The 22501-nt window shown below is 43.3% G+C and overlaps 1 protein-coding gene across 3 annotated transcripts in view; it reads right to left on the reverse strand.

The window, feature by feature from the left end:
* LOC118318783 (zinc finger protein GLIS1) overlaps positions 1 to 22501 on the reverse strand; it is a 68225-nt gene that overhangs the window by 21338 nt on the left and 24386 nt on the right. For all 3 annotated transcript variants that reach the window (XM_035648760.2, XM_035648758.2, XM_035648759.2), the window contains exons 5-6: positions 17817 to 18009; positions 15006 to 16545 (exon numbers count right to left, since the gene is read on the reverse strand). In XM_035648760.2, coding sequence (XP_035504653.2) covers positions 15006 to 16545; positions 17817 to 18009 — 1733 coding nt within the window. The remainder of the gene's footprint in view (positions 1 to 15005; positions 16546 to 17816; positions 18010 to 22501) is intronic.

Raw genomic sequence — 22501 nt, forward strand, 5'->3', positions numbered from 1 at the left:
TAACTGGTTTAAATATTGAAAACATTTATTAAATAAGAACTTTAACGATATCACATTAAAGTTAAATGACCGAAATCATGATTTATAGAGAGAAATATCTGATTAAAGAATAAGCAAAAAACATCAAGAATCAGATTCCATGTCAACAATTTTCGGTAACTGAAAAAGTTCCAAAACATTCCACAGCCAGTCCTTCAAGAGTTCAGGCTGCAGTGGCAAACTTTTCAGCTGATTTTGGATCAAGGTAACAAGTGACAACGTGTGGTTAATGTAAAAGGCAATAAACTTATCCCAAAGTTCTCATGAGAAATGCATTAAATAATCACAGCCAGACGTGCAGTAAGGAGGACTGGAATGAGGTATGAAGAAAAATATCACCCAGGATTCCTCAACACTCATCAGACGCACATACCGCCCGTGGCTTCAGCACACAACCACGGAAAATGTCATTACGTGATCACGTCGCACAATATTGCACAGCGGAAACATATTATTCTTGAGTCATGCCAATCAAATGCTTCAGATGGAAACACGAGCGGCAGCCAGGGTGGGAAAGCTTAATAAAAATCTCATTGCAGGGGAACATCCACACTGCTGCACAGGTCCTGATGGACACACTCCACGCCGACTGCTGAAATATGGCGCCGCGCATTTGAGTTTGGAAAACAAACATGGCTAATATTGACGTGCCAAAAGTGTGTATTTGCATTTAAGGGAGTAATCACTCTTTCATTGCTTTCTTTTCTGCAATATGAATTATAGTCAGAGGTCGGTGGAGGAAACCGTGTTAATCGCGCAGTGTGTTATTGCTCAGGGAGCGGGACAAGCAGGGAGACGGCAGGGAGTATGAGGTTTTCCTGCCTGCTTAGAAATCCAATAGGCAATGCCACCTCCAGGCGGGGGCATTACCCAGAAACCCTGCATGACAACGTTAAGCTATAGTACGATGTATTAGGCGAGGCCAATCCTCATTAAAAATAACGTCTCTCAGTGAGTTCAGTGATGCCAACTTCATTTTGGATAACTGGACCATACAGTGCTGTGTGCCCCAAATACCTGCTGGTATTGACGGGCGGTTAAAGAGCACTGATGTGGGCAGTATGTGTTGGAGGAGTGACACATGGTAATTATACATCGCAGGTCCTGGGTGTTATTCCTTGACTGAAGTTACAAATATAATGAAGATAAAAGCCGTTAAAAAATAATAAATACAAGATAAAAAGGCCACATGTCAGTATGTCCACTATATGATCTGTGAGGGGTTACCAAAACATATAAACTGTTTAGAAAGTAATGAACACACAGGTTAAAGTGGTACAAACAGGGAGCTGTGGTGGCTGAGGCTTCTGACACAGGATCGATTTTACTTTTGATATTATCTGTGAAAACAGTTTAGAAGGCACTAATCACATTAATTGCTTTAAACATGTTTAGTTTTCCTCTCTGTAAACCTCCACCTAAGCTAAACCGGCAGATCACCACGCGAGGGGGAGCGGCGCGGGCGGCGTGGAGGGATTTGAGCCCCGGCTGACACCATTTCACTCTTGAGTGGGAGGTGGAGGGGTGGGGGTTTCAGTAGCTCGGTAAACATTGGGGATGACAGCAGGGTCTTGACATGGCTGAAGGGGGCCAAAGTGGGTTGATAGGGTGGACAGGCAGCTGATCACAACAGACAGATTATGGGTCCAGCATGCAGGCCGGTGGAGGTGCGGTCCCGCCTGAGGCCTTCATGGGAAATGACTCCTGACTGGCAGGGAAAAGGCCAAACAGTGTCGCGGCTAAAAGGCAGCAGTGTGCAGCTCTCCTCGCATGCGGCGGCTCATTAGCAACCTGCAGATGATGCAAACAAACCGGCTGTTATGGAGCGGTGTTGGGGGAACATATGGCTGCTGACATGGACGTTGGACAGGAATCTGATTAAAGGCTTTAATGAAAGGTGTAAGCAGGTAGATGGAGAGAGGAGAGAATCAGAAGTGAGGTGGGGGTTCTTCTCTTGTAAAATAATATCTGACTGTGGTCCTTGTAGCCAAGGTCATCACCTGGAGGACTAATTTCATTTTTTCCCTAGGAGTAAATGGCAGGATTTTTTTCCTCTCATGGCCGCTGAGTGTTTCTAGTGTAACTACAGATGCGAGGGAATCCTTTGATATCTCCTTCAGCACTAATATCTCTCTCTGGCCCTGGGCAGTAATTGTAGATCAGGTCTCTGACTAATGATGGGAGATGGGATTCAACTGTTCGGCTGCAAACTAGCATGAAATTCACTATTACTCATGGTCAGTGGGCCTCCCACAAAATGAGAAAAAAGTTCTCAGCGCTTTAACAGCCGCCACAGGTTTTCCGCTGTGATCAGTTTTACCTAATACATCTAGGCTCCTTTACTGCCCAGCCTGACAAACATGATGAAGGGGAAAGAGCTTTGGTGGCAGAAGATCTAACTGCCAAATAAAACATGTTATAAAGTGTCAATGCTCAAAAGCAGCCTGTATAACTTTATGGGTATGAAAAAAGGCGGTTGCTGGAACGAGTTGGTTTATCACAAGGTGTCTTTCTCTGCCCTGACCAACGAGGAAAACCACCAACACTTCAGGATCTGTTCGGAGGGGAGGCCGTGGAGCAAGAGTGCTCCGGCTGTGGAAGGGAGGAACATGTGCATTTAATCTGCCTGCTTCCAAATGCCCTGTGGCAACCACAGCAAAGAGCAGAAAAACGTAAATGGATGAAATTATATCCATATGATTCAACGAGACAGCTAAGGAGAGGCAGGTTTCTCATGCGCTTCGTCAGGATACAAAATTAAACACAGCTTGGCTAAAACATTTGCATTACATAGTTTACACATATCATTTCCACTGCGGAGCGGGACACTTTTAGCAGCCAGCTTCATCTGTTGCGAAAAGGACTTTAATTTGAATCTACGGTAGGAATAGGCTTTCCCTTTCTTTTCTTTTGTTGCTTTTTCATGGGGGAAATAAATTCATACACACTCACTTTGTTTTTTCTTGACACATCACTTCCCCTCTATCTTCTGCACGTTGCTTCATTTTTGGGAAGCCTTGATTTATAAATACTGAGATATGAGAACACGCAGCAAATGACTCAAAGCGAGGGAGTGTTGTCCAGATGCCCATGAACAAGCGAGCTTAGTGAGAGCTCAGCCGATAAATTGGTGGGAGGAAGTAGTCATGTAAATGACTAAAGAAATTGTTCTTAACAGCCATTTTGCACTCATGCCTGAATAGTTTGGGGCCCGATTAAAAAGTATGTGGATGGCACAACAGGAAGCTTTCCTATGATGACTAAATGAGGCTGCTCACATAATGAGCCGGCCCAGCTGTTTTGTTCCTCTCGCCGTCCGTTTGCTGGAGATTGAGGAGGAAGTGCCCGTGATGGATCTGAACCCCTGCGACTGCGGTGGAGGCCTGGCAACAGAGGGAACCCGGCTTCACAACAACACGGTGAGGCTTCATGGAAGCACTTAACCTGTTGTGATTCAGAGGCCTTCATTCAAATGTCTAGCAGCTCTGCGGCCCTGCATCAGATTAGAGAGCTAAGATGTGATTTCCTCTCAAACCGGGCAGCCTGGGGTTTACCGGTTCACCAGGTTGAGGGGAAAAGGAAAACAGGGTCACATTCTCAAAGAGATGAAGCGGCCTGACAGGGTAAAGGATATGTTGTGTGTTATCGTGCAGCGTTAGCACAGAACCAAACCGACATCCAACCTAATTCTTCTGTTGCCCCCGCCTATTAAATTTTCCTTCTGGGCAAAAGCTCAGGGTGTCAAATCCTTTTCATACAGACATACTTCACACTCAACTGTACGAACAGAGGTTAGCTGTTCAGCTCCCTTTGAGACAGAGCTTGCCTGAAAAAAAAAATCACTCAACTGTTTTTCTGGTCGCATCCAAAAATGAGAAATCATTTAGTATTGCTGACTGAAAGATGAGAAAGGGGGTCGAATATGGAATAAAAAACCACAGGAGGCTGGCTTTGGTCTTCACTTCACAGCAAGTAGACATGATCCTGTGACCCGTCACTCAATGAAAGCTTTCTATAAAAGCCAACCCACTTTGTCTCATGACAGTGTGCTTTTCCTTACCAGCAATCCTAACCATTTATAATGGCTAATTAGAGTGCAACACAAACCTTCCAGTGCCACAGCCTCAGTAACCATCAAGGCATTAATTATAAACCCATTCAAGAAATCTAAACCCCACCATGAAAAAGACTGCGGGTGACACAATGAAAATCCTAAACATGATCTGAGTTCTGAGCTGGCGCCAGGACTGATGTTACTGGCAGTCAATACAGGATCCCGCCTAACGGCCCATGAGCTACGGCGTCCTCTGACAACCGGGCTTCAATCTGTCCAGCACCTCTCACTCACACCTGACGCCGTTCTCATTCTCGCTTTCTCCCTCCGTCTCTCTCTCGTCTCACTTTTACCCCTTCAGACAACAAGCTCCTCTTGCCGCAGCCCAACAATGGGCTATTACTGTACATACGTCAACATGCTCCATGTTTTAAATTGGTGCCACTGGGGGATGATAAATGGACATTTTACTGGCCTCTATATCTAATTGATCCACTTTATTGCTCTTTTTTTTAAGATTGTTAGACAAATACTAACACACCGTGATGATTGGCCTGAGCTCAGAGGTTTTTATTGGCTCTTCACCATCATCCATCATTTTCTCCATGTGACGTCTCCATTGAGTCTGTCCAGCATTTTAACTTTTGAATTTCAGGCTTTTATTTGATTTTCTCCACCGCAGCTGCTTCTTCTTCTTCTGCATTGAGTGCAAAAGTCTAACAAACTCAAATCTGCACTGGGCGACAACTCTAAATCACAAGAAATGAATCTCCCTGAGTTAAAACTGTCCAAACGACAAGAAAATGTGCAACACTGTTTGCTAAAAATGCAGCATGTCCTGTGACTGTATGTCACTGTGGTCTGTCAGAGCTGCTGTAATGGAGAAAGTGGCATCTTGCCTTATTGCCACAGGTCTGGAAAGATGCCTCTGAAAACAACTCCTGACATTAACTGTTCATGTACTCGAAAGAAAAAACAGCAACACACCACCACAACCAAACCACAGCAGTCCAGAAAACCAGTTTATTTTTTTAAAGTATTTATTCTTGGTGTGGCCCAATTTCATTTAAATTTTATTTTCAGTTACACAAGAACAGGGACACTCTTCTCTGTTGCAGTCCCACTATGTGATTTCAGCTGATAAGAAATATTTCTCATTTTAAATGCCGACTGGCTTAATATCCTGTGTGACAACTTGATATAATGAATACCACGGTTGAAGTCACAGTGTTCATGAATTGTACAGACTTGCTAAGTAAATAAATAAAAGCCCTTCTCCTTTTTTGGCAAACCATGCATTCTCTGCGCAAGTTGAGAGTTGACACAGCTGTCTAAAGGCGCATGCCTACCGTAGCATACAATGGCAACTCTATAACTCTGATATGACAACAAATAAACATCGCAGAAGCCCAGCGAGTTGCCAAGCCAAATACCTTGATGCCAGAAGCATTATAGTGTTCAGACAGAAAACATGCCAGCAAAATTAAACAATAGGTCAACATGGCATCATGATCAACACCAGCCCACCATTCGAGCAGGGCGAAGGGAAATAAGAGTGCGTTTATGCAACCCTCTGGAGGGGGACCAGACCACAAAGCCTTCTGGTTAAAAAAAAAAAACAGCTGCCCAAGAAATGTGGTGCAACTGAGATGCCACGGTGCCCCTAGATTTGTTCACTCCTCTCAGCTTGCCACGGTCGTGTTCCTTTCTGTTCACTGTGGGTTTCAGCGTCCAATTTCCAGTTGTGTGGATATGGCTGGTTGCAATAGATCAGACTGCGCTAGACACTCGAGTGTGTCAAGTCCCATCACGACTCAACCCTTCTCAGGCAGCACACCACCCTTCATTCCCATTTCAATAAATCAATCCACAACATTTCAGCTATATAGTTCTCCATTCATATTCAGTAATTTTGTCCACAATTATGTTGGACTCGAGCAACCCGCCACTGGCAGGAATCCTGACGTTCCACTGTTCGCTGGTATTCTTTGGTAAACATTTTCATATTTATGGAATATTTCCTTCAAATTTTTTCATCAGACATGTTTACGTTAGCTGTAATATGAGACCAAGCCTGGTACTCACTGACCTCACACAATTTGCCAGTTAAGAGTGTAGGCACATTACTGTACAGCTATTTTTCACCATATACAGTATTTATTTCCTAGCTGCACTTTAAATCATGCATGACCTAATCTAAATCTCTTGGCCCTATTTCTTTAAAAAGGAAATTGGCAGACTGGTGATACGGATGTTTTATTGTTTTGCCCCCAGACAAGGACGCATCATGGGAGAATGACAGCTGCTGCATGACACAGCTTGAATGACGGCTGTTATTACTGTAGAAGCTGGAACAGAGCGAAAAACAAAAGTCGGTGCTTTGACGTAAAAAACTTCCTTCTTGTACTGTAATTCTGCCCCGAATAACAAACTACTCTGGTTTGAAAGCCTTTTATATCTTTGTTAAAACTAATTCCAAAGCTGAACAGTTTGAACGTGAAACAGATGTTTTTAGACATGAACAGAAAGCGAGAGGGTTTCTTTCTGGAGATAGTTAGAGATCATTGGGGTGTAAAACAAAAAGAGGTAAATCCCAGCTTAAATACCACTCTCTGAAGTGCCAGTTCTGCAGTGACGCACTTATAAAATAGAGTAATGGGGAATTGTATCATTGTTTGTCCTTTCACAGTTTGTCCCACTGAGAAGATTTTTCTTTTCCCACCTCGCTCTCAGTATCAATCATTACAGTCAATGTGGTTTTGGTGAAGCATCACGGTTTTGTGCCATTTAACACCACAACCCATGCCTAGAATTTTACTCAGATCTTTCCACTGGGAGCTCGTTTCACACTCTTCGCTTACACTTGGGCATTTGAAAACACACTGATGGTTTTGACAGCACACACACACACACACACACACACACACACACACACACACAAGTCTCAGCTTGGAAAGCCAGTTTTGACAAACACTTGCGCTGTGTGAGCAACGGCCTTGCTAATGCTTCAAAAATGCTCTCAAGTCCACATTCAGTGCATTCTCATGTATAACACCTTGTTGATGAATTCTGGGCAAAAATGTCTCCTTTTTTGGGATGACATCAGTAGAACGTCGAAGCGATTTGCCCGTCTGGCTCCGTTTCTTTCAACCTTCATTTCTTTTCTCAAACATTCAAATTAAACCCGGCACACCAACCACAGAACACCACAGGGCATAATTTAAACTTGACACCGTAAATGTAAACACATCTTTCACTACATAATTTATCCATACTTCTCTTAGTGTTTATTTTGCACGGTAGCAACTCAGTTTCTCATATATATTAGCTGCAGGTCTGGCCTGGTCTGGAGCGGGGGGGGGGGGGGGGGGGGGGGGGGGGGGGGATACTGCTGTCCTGGGCCTGAGGTGTGGACCTGAGAGAGAAGTGCTCCAGGTGTGTATTAATGTCCTGCCTGTTGCTTTTTTGGAGGCTGATAGGAGGGCGGCCGAGGTGGTCGGGGGTAGATGTTGCTCTGGACTCGGTTCTATGCAGTGCCCTCTCCCACAAACAAACATCCGGATGCACTAAGAGATTGACCTCTGTTCAACTGACACAGCATACACAGGCAATTGACCCGTTTGGTGGCTAGTAAAATGCCGAAAAACATACTTTGGCTATAATTATCTGTTTAAGATGAAACGGTTAGGTACGCTTCCACAATGCACATGATCCGTGACGGTATACAGCCAAAAAGCACTACTGTCCAGCTCGGAAAAACCAGGGGACATTTTAAGACTCCAGAAGGGAGTCCGAACAGGCACATGACCAAGGATGTAGATCCCACAGCTCTTCTCCATCCATCCTCCCTCTCCCTGCCGCATGAATCAGGTTTGCATCCCTGCAACAGCCCCCCGAACAAAACAGATCCCAAATGCACACACACCCCAGCTCCATCTCTCCCATGTATTAGTAAACTGATCTGGCTCAGCAGAGAGGTTAAACTGATTAGGGCTTTGGATGGGACACACTTATGACACAATCTCTATGAAATGTATAACCAGGCACAGCCCTGGGTCTTTGGGTTTCCGATACCAGAGCGTGATTAAATGTTAAGGAAATGGGGAAACTCAAAATATTGCATTCCAGACAAATGCAATTAAAGTGTATCACATGTAGTAAATCCCACATGCTTTGATACCTGGTTATGAGGTTGAAAGCAAGGTAGCTGTGGCTGTTTGACCTTTGTGTAGCTTGAGTTCAACGTAGTTGTTTAAAAATATTTTCAAGAAATGCACCACTGCTTACGTTGTGCATATTATGCCAATGTTGATTGACAGCTGTATTTCCGAAAAAAAAGTATAAAAAACGGGTAGTGGAAAAAAAATCCAGCAGTTAGACCATGATGGACGGGTACATGTTGTCATGGATGATTTAAACCTCGGCTGAGGACTCCTATCATGTCGGATCAGCCAATTCAATGAAAGCTGCTCATTATGTGCATAAGTCGAAAAAAAATTATCCAGTTTCCTTCCATGGATGCTGATAGTGCATGTCCTTTGGCTCAGCCTGTCTCGATGATCCCAGCTAAATCTGCTCAGCTCAAAGTTGATGAGCAAACATTTGTAAGACAACTTCCAAATTTTATGGTAGAAGTGGCCTTTCTCAAGCTAAATTATTACACAAGAAATGAACATACTTCAAAAGCATGGAAACCAGACCAATCAGCGAGCTCATGTTTATTTGTAAATGTGAATTAGTCTGGCGATGCCAGGCCAGTACTTCACCATTCTGTCCTAACAGGAAATAATACAAGGAATGCACGGCTGCAGATCCAGCAAACCGTGTCCTTGAAACGGCTCTAGAAATTTGCACTTTGGAAACTTGACAAAGAGACAGAGAAAACCGCAGCTCCGCTCCGAACATTTAACACTTGGTGTTCCTCCATTTCTATTGTGTGATGCTTGGGGAGGCATGGTTTTCTGTCAATGCCACAAAGATAAGTGAATTTAGCATGCATGGTGATGCTTATTTTTGTTACTTATGAAAAGAATAAGCTAAGCTGCTAAATTAAACATTTCATTAGGATATGCTTACATGCATATGTATAAAAAGACTGAGAAAGAGAGCAACTGAAACTTTTTGTTTATTGTTCTTTTTCCTTTAAATTAATGCATTAATACCAAAATGACATTAATCTCCATGCGCACAAGAGAAATGTTTATAACTTTACAAATGTACTGTTTAAAACCTATGTAGCCATTTAGATAAGATATATTTAGATAAGATATATCTAATTAAAATATATTCTCATTGATTGGATTAAAAGCCAGACAACCTTTAAAGCAGGCTCCTGAATATAGATATTTAATATACAACATAGAACAACCCACAGGTTTGTTAGTTAAAAGGTCAATAGCTCTGTGTGTGATGCAAGTGACAAACAAGCCCTGTGTTAGTTTCGTTGTGACCTGGGGGGGGGGGGGGGGGTTAAGGAGTACTGGACTAAATTACTGCATTAAGATTGACTGGAAAACTTTTTGAGCCTGACAAGCAACTGGCCTGGCCTGCTCAACAAGGAAAACATCTATCCAGGGCTTTCATTCGTATCCAAAACATCAGTCGCAGAGCCCATCCGCCAGCAGTTTCATCATACCAATATCACATATGGCCAGTGTTGTGTTACTGTTAGCATGACGACTGCACTGCCAAGCAGCACGGCCGAACTGACAGGAGGACAGAGGATAACCACAGGATGGGATTATGGGTTTGTATTGAGAAATTACACTATCTGGCTACCTGATGAACTCATTTGCCTGGGGGATGACTGACAAAGCTAATTCTGAGAATGATTTAATGGGGAGCAGAGGCACAGGGCCCCGCAGATAAAGTGCTATAAGTTGATCTGCGCCAGCTCCTTACGTGAGCCTGATAATGTCTTTGCATTTGTGCCAATTTAGCAGATTCTAGGAGTCTCTGTTTCAGCATGCAGTGTACTGACATACTGAATCAATGGCCTTTCTCGTCTGTTGACCCTAATTACTTTAAATGAGCCATATACAGACCTGTATGCAGTGGAGTGTGTGTGTGTGTGTGTGTGTGTGTGTGTGTGTGTGTGTGTGTGTGTACAGCCTGAGGAACCAGTTGGCCTCACTGAGACACAATATTTTTTGTTGATTGGTGATTTTGTTGCATGCCTGATTTATTTGGATGTTGCTGCAGAGCGGGAAAAAAAGTATTCATGTTTTATCAACTGAGGAAAGACAGACTACGTTAAAGAATGAGAAAAACTCTTTTACATTTTTTTTTCTTTGTTCCTGAAAAGCCAAATGTTATTCAGAGAAATGACAGTTGTACTGTATGTGTGGCTGTGGCTCAGGAGGTAGAGAAGGCCGTGCACAAGCCCAAGTTGGAGGTTTGAACCCTGCTTTCCCCAGTCCGCATACCAAAGTGTCCTAAGACACTTAAACCTAAATTGACGCTGACAGCTAATCCGACATTTATGCAAGTGATAGAAAAAGTGCAGTAAATAGCAGCGCTGCATGACTGTGTGTGTGAATGTGACTTTTACTGTAAAGCACTTTGAGTGGTCTATATAAACGCACTCCATTTATGTGTTTACGTCCAAGACTCTCTACCTACTGTAAGTGCTCTTGGAAATCATCTGAAAGCAAAGTAGGCTTCACCACAGGTAGTTCTGGGCCCTAGTGGTTGCAGAGCTACAGACTCAGAGATCATGGCATCTAAATTGTACCGACAGGCCCGAGTGTCTGCGGCTCACATGGGTACAAACACATTAATATCAACGTCACTCGCCACCTGCACCCGGTGCCCAGACAGCTCCAGTTTCAGGCGGCATTCAGAGGAAAAGTCAGGTCATGTGCTGAACCTCAGTTTTAATTAGCTAATGGCGCACACAGTAACATCTCCTGAGTATGAGCTGATTGCTTACAAAAGACTCCATTTACCCGTGAAAACACACACCATCTTGGCACCGGCTGCCACTCCAGGTCTTAGTGTCTGCTGCAGAGGGATTTTGCCTCTTCTCTTCCAAAAATCAGTCTAGTAAATCTAAATATATATGTTTGCTGGTTTCACACCAGTGAAAAAAAGAGGAAATTCCATGATCTACGCTTTTTTTTCCAGCAGGTCAACATCCAACTTTCCTTCAACAAGTGGTTTGACTGAGTGTGTCAGTGTGTGTGTGCGTGTCTTTACAGTCATATGTGTTTGGACATTGCCCCAGTAAGCAGCTTTTGCTGGCTCTGTTGTGTCATTGTGAAATGGGCAGGTTGCTCCCTGTCTCACCTTTGCTCTAACGTAAGAGTAAAAGTTAAATATTTATAATATAAATTAAGAATTTTATTATGTTTTTTTAAAAATAATTTCAATTAATGTCGCGAACTCAGAGTTTAATCAAAAAAAAAAAATTAATACTGTTAAGTACTGTGGGCATGCAGCACTATAAAAAATATGTTTATCTCCGTACTTAATGACATAAATCACCATTAACATCATCTTTACTTTCCTTACATAAAATTTAATAAGCATGCCTCAGGAGATATGTCAAGGTGCAAAAACAAAATTTCAAATGAAGTCTTGATATTGTATCCAAGCCAAACTTTGTCTTGACAAAACATTACCATTGGTATTAACATCACATAATTCACCTGAACTGTGCTGTTGTTAGAATTTAAAAAAAAATACTGCATCTTTCCAAAAGATTCTCACAATGAGGGGTTACTTTTAAATTCAGTGGAACCACTGAATCCCTTTTCATGCCTCGAGACACTGACTGCACTCTTCAGCCCACAACAACATAAACTCAATGCTGCACTCCTGCCTGAAGTTACTTGGCCATGTCAACGGTCTGTCTTTGCCACAGCCTCAAAGTTTAGGGAGGATATTTCTGACCTTCGTGGCTCACTGTGCCGCCTTCAGACACGGCTCTGACAAAGCACAACAATATCAAAGTCTAGGACCATGTCAGGGCTTCTCTTGCTGGATATATTTTTAATATTTATGCAGACACAGGGGGAAAAAAATCTATTAATCTAAAACAACAAGTGAATTAGGCTTGAAACACAACAGGATATTGCAGGGAGATTATGTTGTTTCCTTTTCGCCCTTGTGTCCGTCTTTGCTCGCCTGCCCAACACAACTGCCCAGGGCCAACTTTAATTGGGAGGGAGAGGGAACTGAACATACTTTCTGAGGAGGTCGCAGAATTGTTAACTCAGCCATCTACATATGGAACGAACTGATTTTTTTTTTTTAATGAAGAATTTCTGAAAATATTAGCCAAGTGATAATGACGTTTTACTGCCAAAACGTAGCATGAAGAAAATTCTGTACAGACACACACACACACACACACAAACAAACACAAACAAACAGAGGGACATACAGAGAGAGCGAGATGGGTTATGTTTGGATGTGAGGAGAGCCCTGCTTCATGAGCACCCACTGGAATCTGCTGGTGGAAAGATAATAAAGGGATTAGCCCTGGTTTTACTGGGGCATTCGGTCCTAAAACAGAATGTCTCATCTGTTTCCTCCATATGAATAGCTCAAATTCTTGAATGTCTCTGTCTATTGCATGAGCAACACAAGAGAAAGTGCTGCTGGCCAAAAAGCACACAAGTTCAGACAAAAAAATAATAAAATAAGGCCTTGGGACGGACACAACTGTAATACACGAGGATGCACACACAGAGACACTCGGTTTACTAGAATTACGGAGCACTTACTCAACTCTGTATAGACTTTGTACACACACACGCACGCACGCACGCACGCACGCACGCACGCACGCACGCACGCACGCACGCACGCACGCACGCACGCACGCACACACACACACACACACACACACACACACACACACACACACACACACACACACACACACACACACACACACACACACACACACACACACACACACACACACACACACACACACACACACACACACACACACACACCCTTACAAATACGCACAGAGGGAATGTTTATTTTCTCTGGCCCTCCAGGTTTATCTGCTGAAGTCCCAGATCAACATACATTCAATCCCAGCTGATTAGAAGTGTTGATTCAAACCTAAAAACATTTCACCTTTGTGTTTATGTGCTGTCGGAAAAGCAGTGTGTTACAAGCCAACACGCCGTACACCGCATCAATACTTCCTATTGCGAGAGTCAATGGGTACAATATCCCCAATTTCACATGTGTGTGTGTGTGTGTACGCTTGATATAAGGGTGATAGGCAGTTTCACATTGCCTCATGTCCGCAGACAGAGTCCAGTGGCTCGTCCACACTGAGCTGAATTGTTCTTGTGCTCACATATGGCAAACATCTACATTGGATACACACACACACACACACACACACACACACACACACACACACACACACACACACACACACACACACACACACACACACACACACACACACACACACACACACACACACACACACACACACACACACACACACACACACACACACACACCTTCACAGTGATACACATACAAACATGTGCCAACCATATTGTAACTGAGGTTCGAAATTGAGTAAAGACGTAGTCGCACAATTCTCCAAAGCGCAAAAAACACAACAATACGAACAACAACCTTTAATTCAACTCGCCTAAAGCAGAGTAACAGTTGGGGCACGTTCAACGCAGCATAAATACACTGAAATGACACAAACTTTGTGTCTTTTTGTCTTTGCTCTGAAGTCAGCTCAGATATGAAGTATCAGAATCAGACATGAATTTCTTATATAACATTGTGCCGAAAAATATATCTTTTAAACGATTCTCCCGTTGGTTAATTTTCAAAGCCACTGCTATACAAGTTATTTTGAAAAATAAATCTGACCCTTTTTTCTTTTAAGAAAAAAAAGAAGCCTTGAGATAAAGCAGGTATTGCAGACTCAGTTCTTCAGTAATTAGGATTTGGACGGGTTCCTGTACTTGAGGAGGAACACTTCTGACAGGGGCTTTGGGTGAAGCCGTGAATTGAGCAAGACTAGCAAATGTTACCGACTATCCCTCTGTGGCTCCCTTCTCCAGACTACTACATTTCTCCTCATGTTTGGCTTGGATATGAAGCCAATTCACTTAATACTTGTGGGACAGCTAAACATTTAAAGCCCCCATTTAAATGGATCAAGTGTAGGCATTGTTTGGTTATGTTAACCATATGTGTTGGTTTTTCATGATCTGAATCCCTTCTCAAAAAACGCAGTGCTCGTGAAAATAAACATGGCATTGCCCTACACAAATTGTGGACTAATTGTGTATTTGGACTAAGTCATTCTAAAGGTTGGAGGGCTTTTTCCATTTGCTAAGGGACGTGGGGAAATGACAGCTTGACATTGATTAGTGTGTTGACTTGTGGAATTGGAGCCTTACCTGTAAAGAATACGACCACAAATCTATTTAGACTAACAAGGTAGTGCTACTCTTACAGCAGCTCACATCTTCAGTGGAATGTTTCTTTGCTTCATTTACATGTTCCACAAAAAAATACAGGAATTACAATCATAACTGTTTCTCAAGCAAAACAAAATAAGAGTTTCTGTTGAAAAGTAATCAGCAATGAAGCAAGTCCAGTCTTGCTTTTGGATCTGATATACAAGTATCTTATTGAGGAAAAATCATCTACAGAGACTGTATTATTTTGTGAAATATGTTCATGTGCTTAATTTAAACAAAAAAAAACTAAAACTGTATAACAGGTGGTTGCAATTATGGGACAAACTAGACTCATTAAACAATAAATTCAACCTAATACTTTAGAAAAAAGTAAGTTGGAGAGCTGAGAGAGGGGATTTTCAACAGCACTGAATGTGCTGTGAATATACGTAACTGACCACTGGTGAGTGTTGGGTGGATAATTTCAGTGGTTCATGATAACTCACCATACACTTGTTAGGCTTCTCTCCGGAGTGGACCCTCATGTGAATGAGTAGCTTGTAGCGCGCGTTGAAGGGCTTGTAGCGGCGAATGCAGCCAGCCCAGAAACAGGTGAAGTCTTCACCTTTGCGCTGGTCAATGTGGACCTTCTCAATGTGCCTCACAAGCTCCTCCTGCTGCTCGTACGCAGCACTGCAGTCAATCCAGCGACAGACCTGCTTGTCACCCAGTGCTCTTCCGACAACCTCCTCCTGCTCAGGGGCTGTGTTGGATCCAGGAGGGCCTCCAGAGGTTTGTTTGGGTCCCAGAGAAGAGGCTGGTGCTGTTTGCTGGCTCAGGTTGTGCAGCAGGCCCCCAGGGCTGGGCCCCACGTATTGGTGCAGGTGGTAGGGCGGAGGCATGGCAGGTCGAGGGGGGTGGTGGGGGTGATGAAGGTGCCCAGCACGACCACTCAGATGATGGTGATAGTGGTGCTGAAAGAGTTCGTCCTCACTGGGAGAGAAGTCATCGAGGGGCTCCTGCTTGAGGGCGGCCCCTGATCTTTGGCCCCCATCCAGGAGGGCCCCAGCTTCAGGCCCCGAATGCAGTGTCCCAGACATCAGGGCCCCACTCATCAGTAGCCCAAGCCCGTCCGAACCTCCCACTCCTCCCCCTGCTGTTCCTCCAGTGCCCCGCCCCTGCAGCATGGACCTCTGCTCGTCACACAGCCCCTGGCTCTGCCCCTGGACCTGCTCCGGCTCCACCGATGACACTGAAGAGGAGGACGTGAAGGAGGAGGAGGAGAGGGACAGCAGGCAGGTGGCCGGTGACGACAGCTGACAGCTCTCCTGTACCGAGGCTAGCTGGGGGCTGCCGTGAGGTGGGGGCCTCTGGAGGGCGTCCTGTGAGCAGGAGTTAGAGGGTGGGGACGTAGAAGAGGAGGAGGAAGAGGAGGAGAAGCCGGCACTGCTGGTGTGGCTGGGTGAGAGGTTAGTACGTAACCCGTTGATGCATGCCAACATCGACTTCTGTGAGGAGGAGCAGATGATGGCGGTGATATTGATCTCCTCGGCAGCAGCGCCAGTAGCTGACGGGGAGCTTGTGGCAGCGATGCTGCCGGTGCCAGCAGCAGCAGTAGACTGCGAGGCCAGGGACAGGCAATGTCTCTTCAGACTGTTCGCACTCAGCAGCCGCGCTGAATGATGGGAGCCAGTTGGAGACAAAGCCAGTGGGGAGGAGCCATCTTCATTATTGAACGATTGCACCGCGTCTCTCGACGCAGCCCTACCTACACCGCCTGCTGAACATACGCCACTACCGTTGTTGCTAACATGCGGAGCTCCAACTGTCCCGTCCCTTGGCACACCCAAACCTTGTCCTGCTCTACAGATCTGAAACCCGGCCAGAGACATGTTACAGACCCCAGACACTGTGCTGGAGGTTTTATAACCCATTGAGTTCTCTTGTTTGATTTGGTAAGGGAGATTCGAGCGAGCTGCGCTGGCACTGCCGCAGCCCAGGCCAGGTGAGACCCCTGACAGGGTCCTCTGGAAGGCAGAGGAAGATCTGTAATGAGAAAAACACAGGGAGGAATATGAGCGCTATTAGCTCACAGGCTGATGACAGATACAGACTGGTCATCCTTCCCACTGGCAGCACTGTCAGAATTTAGCCTTCTACTTCCCCCACCTCCTCCAGCATTTCTCTCACATCAAAATCATGTCATCCATGAGTGGTACTGGTCAGAAATATTTCATTCATTATAAGGGACGTCATGGAACAAACACTAACATGGTGTAGGCCATGTGATGAATTCAGTGACATAAGGTCGTGTTGGACACCAAGTAGCATTCACTGCTGCGTTTTTTCATGAATAAATGAAACAGGATCTTCTAGTAGTGAGAGGATATGAATGGGTATTTATGACTAAGAATAGAGAGAGGGGGAGGGATGGACGGCTACTGAGAGGCCACTGGCTAGTGTGTCCATCTGATGGGCTTTGATGACACAAAGGGGTTAAACCCAATCCAACATTGGGGATAAATAGGGAGTCACCTGTTTTGGTGGCATAATTGCAACCTATGAAGGGTCAGCATTTACAATACTGTGTATTATGGTGGGAATCTTTTCCCCGCTGAATGGGGAACCCAGGTCGGATTTCTCCATGCGTTGCTGTGATCTCCTACATAATCATTCCTGTCAGTTGGCTCATTATGGATTTTGTCCAAAGCCCCTGAGTGATGTGAGAAGAGCTCTCTTTTCTGCGGGCTGTCTCATGAAGGAATCGTCTTTGTCTCTTCCCCTGAGCACGCTGGGGGAAAAAACAGAGCTAACGCAAACTTGGATTGGAGAAAGCCACTGGCAGACTTTGTCATCATTGTTATTAATAAAGAATTGACCCCCCCCCTCTCTCTCCCTATTCAGGAATACCATTTCCTGTTTGGCTGTGGGGAAAATATCGAGAAACAATATGCGAAGAGTGAATGTCTGTCCAGATGCACTTTTGGTTGGAGGACAAAGGATAGAGGTATTGAAACGAGAAAGACAAGGGACAAACCCCACAACATTGAAATTGAATGGAAATTCTTTCTGACCTGACCAACAGTAGTCAAGCATTGCACAACAGAAGAATCACATTAGTGCAACATAAATGTTGGACCCCTCTATGAGACTGGCTGAAGCTTTCAGGCTATATATTTGCGCATCTGATTCATAATAGCATAGCTAATGAAAAACATATTGCACCTGCATATTGTTAGTAATACTATACCAAACAGGAAACAAAACTTGCACAGGAACATAATTATTCTAAAACGGGAATAACAGTGACAGTTTACCTGGTGTCTCGGTGAGGGCCGTCCTGCAGAAGGAGGTCAGGGGTAGGTCTGTCGCAGTGGAGGCTCTGGGGGTAAAGCCCCCCTGAATGACCCCCCACTGACAGTGGCAGGCTCTGCCCACATCGCATCAGGCTGTCCTGAGCGTCACCCAGGTCAGCGTCAGCACCTTTCTCTGTGCAGTAGGCACCATTTACTGGAAAAGGACCAGGGAGAATATTACTATACTGCAGAGTACAGTTGATACACTTCTTTACGTACATTTTACAACAATTTGTACATCCTTGATACGTCTCCATATTATGGTGTCGTTTTAGCAGAGCTGCCTGTGACCCAGTGTCACACTCAAATTAAAAAGCTGAATAAGCAAATTGCACTCAGTTATCTACTGACAGCCTTGGAAGAATAGTGAGTTTTACATTGGGATCCATGCCATCAGTGACATGTTGAAATCCTATTAGATTATAAATATTCTCTTGAGGAATAATTGTTGGCTGCCACCACTGTAGTATCCAGTGATATATGAAGAGCTCCTTGGCAAAGTCTGACTGGTGACAGTAAAAATACCGCTGGAGAGACTAATTGCCAAATATTATTGCTGGAGAAGCAAAGGAATTGTAAAACAAAAATGTGTCCATTGTGGAAAAAGAAACTAATTCCAATAAATATTTCCGGAAGTTCCAGCCAGTAAAAGCGTAACCAATATATTAATCAAGTAATTAAATGACATACTGTCTCTTTCAATTTACCACAATTTCCTCTGATTTAATTCAATCCAGCCTTTCAGTAAAACAGTGACTTCATTAATTAATTTAATTCTAGTTTTTTTTATTTAATAAGTAAATTATTAATTAACTATTAAATCATGGAGGGAACCTTTTTATTTATTTAATCTAGTAGCGGAGTCGAAAAGAGGTGGACTTTGTGAAGATGTTTCATCTCTCATTCAAAATGCTTCTTCAGTAATTTAATTACAGTAGATTTCTGTCCATGTACCCAAATGCAAAAACCAAAAGTAACTGTGGTGAAGTAAGTTTTCTTCATCAGCACTATTGTGTTTCATTCATTAGGCACAAGCCTGCATAACTTAGCAAATATTTTATTATTATAATTCCAACCTGAATACAGTATTTTATTAAAAAAAGAGACTTCATGAATACGACCCAAAAAAAACAAAAAAAAAAACAGGAACAAGAACTTAAAAAGTAAGCAGAGGGAGAGCTCAGTGTATGGGGAAATATTTGTAAAGGGAAAGCCGATATCCCCACACACTCATGTGTAGGTGGCCATGCGCCCCCGTTCCAACTCTTCTAACTCAATTCCTCAAATTCAATTATCTCCTAACGATGTTATTGACAATGATATCACACACTATGAGCTATTATTAATAATCTCACTCAAACAGTATGTGTGTGTGTGTGTGTGTGTGTGTGTGTGTGTGTGTGTGTGTGTGTGTAAGGGAGAGCATAGAAAGGTACTGCCGGAGAAAATGATCAAGATGTGAATATTGTCCGGGAAACATTCAGCACGTACAGAGATTTGGGCTACGGATGAAGAAAAAAAAAAAAGATTGACAAAGGAGAAAGAAAGATATTGAGCAACAGATGGAAAGGGAGAGCAACCAGGACAAGCAGGAAAGAGGGGAAGTGTTTCGGAATAGGGGGAAAAAAAGGTTTACAAGAATGAACAAAATACGAGAAAACAAGGGAACTTTGTGAGCCATGTTATCCTCAGTTTGAGGAACATCTATTTACATATCCCTCCTACAGCTGATGTATCCACAGTCTCCCCTGCATTTGTCTTGTCGCGGGTCATAGCGGAAACACAAAGAGGTAAAGAAAAGGCAAAGCGAGCAACGCAAACAGTCTAGAATAGCCAGGGGACCGAAGGAACAACGCTGGTTTCACTCAAAGCCGTTCACAGAAGAAAAGAAGTCTTTTAACTCTGGTCTGTTTTCAAGCAATACAAACCGTTGTGTTTATCAAATTCTGTTCTTTTTTTTCACAATTTGTTGGCTGAGCATAAACCAGCAATTAGCATATACAAGTGTGTTTCTGTATGAAAGTTTCAAGGCCAAGTGTTTCCCTGCCTCGAGTCAAGAGTAATCTAGTCAAGATGGCCAGAAGTGACACGAAGATGATTAACTTCATCCGGGATCTTTTAATTAGGACTCGACTGTCCGTGTCGCAAGAATAAAGAACAGCTAAAAAAACATCATCATAAAGCACTGAAAAATGGCAGTCGGTCAATGAAACCATGAATGAATACTGTCTCTCACACTTACATGTATATGAGAGACTCCACACCAGGCAGCCCGGTAAATATAACTGAACAATGTATGAGACTCTTTCAAAGCTCAATGCCAGGAAAAGTTCTCCCTGTAAATTGGTTAAACTGGAGATTGGAGAAGTCAGACATGATCCCGAACAATGATTCCCTGTTTTTAAATTGTTTCTTTAAAACAAGCTGATAAAGCGACCATTGTTTTTCAGAATGATTTTTTTTAAATAGCCACTTAAATGTGGCTTCACTTCCCGAAATTACTGAACAGCATTTGCATTGAGCTTGGTTTTACATGTCTTTTACAGAGCACTACACCTGGTATTAGAGATGGCAATCAAACACCAATAGTTTTGTCAGTACTGAGGTCCAAAATGAGCCTAAAGAAGCTATTCAAAAGCTATCAGCTATTGAAAAGAGCAGCAATCACCACGTGAGATTTACAATCTGATTTATTATATAATATATATTCTATGATCAGATGGTTCCAGGTTGGTTTATGCCAAGTTTTAGTCTATTTTATTCAGCAAAAGGTCTTGTACAGCTGCTTGTTTCGACAAAATAACTTTTGGAAATTTTGTCAAGATGAAAAAACCACACATTTATGTTTCAGGTATTGACAGGTATTGTATCAACACTACTATCAAAAAAATTCTGGTATCATTACAATTACTAATGTACACAATAAGTGGTCATGAGACGACGGGAGAATGGATATTAAAGGATTAACTATGGGACCATAAGTAAGTTTGGAGATGTAGTTCCATGCTTTTAAGTTAAAAGCAAGACTTTTACAGAAATCTGCGACATCAGATTTTTTTGAGTTCTGAGTTCTGAGTTTTGCATGGTCCCAATTGTTTGTAAGATGTCTTTCTTATTCTTGTTATGTTCTTTCAGGCAAAGTCACAAATACATCTGGCTTTTTAACCTCCTGCCAGCATCTGACTTTCACATGTGCTTGAACTGCATCAAGGAGTTTGCGTGACAGCTTGTGGCAGAATAATGACAGACAATGAGTGTCACTGAAACTCTTCCTGCATGGCTTTAATTTACTTGTTCCAACACAAACAGGTAGGAGGACTTCCATTAGGGGGAAAAGGGAGACCCTCCTGCCTGTGCTTGTGTGTACAACAGTCATGATGACTGCACCGTGTTGCGAAAGCTCCAGTGAACTCGAGTGTCTCCATCAGAGACACCTTCTGATTGTCTCCGGGATGTTAAAATCAGAGTGTCAAATGAGTGTTAAAGGTCTTCATCTCCCTGCTGCAGTAAAGTTAGCACGCCGGTGATTTAGAGCTTTGCTACATTAACAGAATCAGTCACGCTCTGGTTGGAGAAACAGGCTCCTCGACATATGGTGGCTTGGATGGGACCCAACAGTAAATTCAGTTTATACTGTATGTGCCACGGTAATTCAGTGCTGAACATTTCAACATTTCAACAGTCCTGGTTTGATCAGGAGGTGGGAGCCAAAGGGAGCATCACAGGGTGGTGTGTGGGGTCACTGCTGAGCTTGATATGAGGGAGGACTTACTTTGCAAGCCATGCATGGCACTGCCAAAGGTCAGGGTTTGTTTGAGCAAGTTGTTTTGGCCAAAACCAGCTGTGAGCATCATCATCATCATCATCATCAAACGCCTCGCAAAAGAAAAGCAGATCCAGCAATAACATTGAAGAGGTTAGTCTGATACAGCAAAGCAAGTAAGTAAAGTTAATTTGTGTAGCAACGCGGCTCCTCAAGTCTGAAATTAATGAAAGTTTCCTTGGGCAAGACACTGAACCCCAAAACTGCAGTGTGTGAATGATGATGACCGTATTCTGTCTTGATTAATAACATCAGTAAACATTTTCTTTATGGTCTCAATCTCTACTTTCAAGTCTTCTTCAATACAGCATGATAAGCATTTTTATAAATAATGGTCCCATTTGGAGTAAAATAGACAATAAAGCACAGTGGACAGCTTTTAAGGTCTCAGTCAGACCCACTCCACGATCCTCCAACAATGGTTTCTTCTGATTCCTAAAACAAGATGGCACTGGTCAAAATACAAAAAACTCAAGGCTTCAAAACAGCAGTTCACCAACCAATGGGTGACGTCACTTTGGATTTCCACATCCTTTCCACCATAACACTGAAGGAGATAACATGCAAAGAAGCATTTGTGTCCACAAAAGCAGGGGAATCAACAACACAGATTCCAAGATATTCTTAAAAAATTACCTTTGCAAGAGGAAGGAAGTAGAATCAACACATTTGTTCGAAGTCAGATGCACCCAATGCATTTTGGGTAAGAAACAATGAATGTAAACTTTCGTTTGTTCATGAAAACTCCACAGGGCACTTTTACTGTAACTGAGTTCAGTCCACTTCTTGTGAGCATCTTAGAACAAGCAGGGTGGGATGTTGC

This window comes from Scophthalmus maximus, chromosome 13 (assembly GCF_022379125.1).
Source record: "Scophthalmus maximus strain ysfricsl-2021 chromosome 13, ASM2237912v1, whole genome shotgun sequence".
NCBI classification, from domain to species: Eukaryota; Metazoa; Chordata; class Actinopteri; order Pleuronectiformes; family Scophthalmidae; genus Scophthalmus; species Scophthalmus maximus.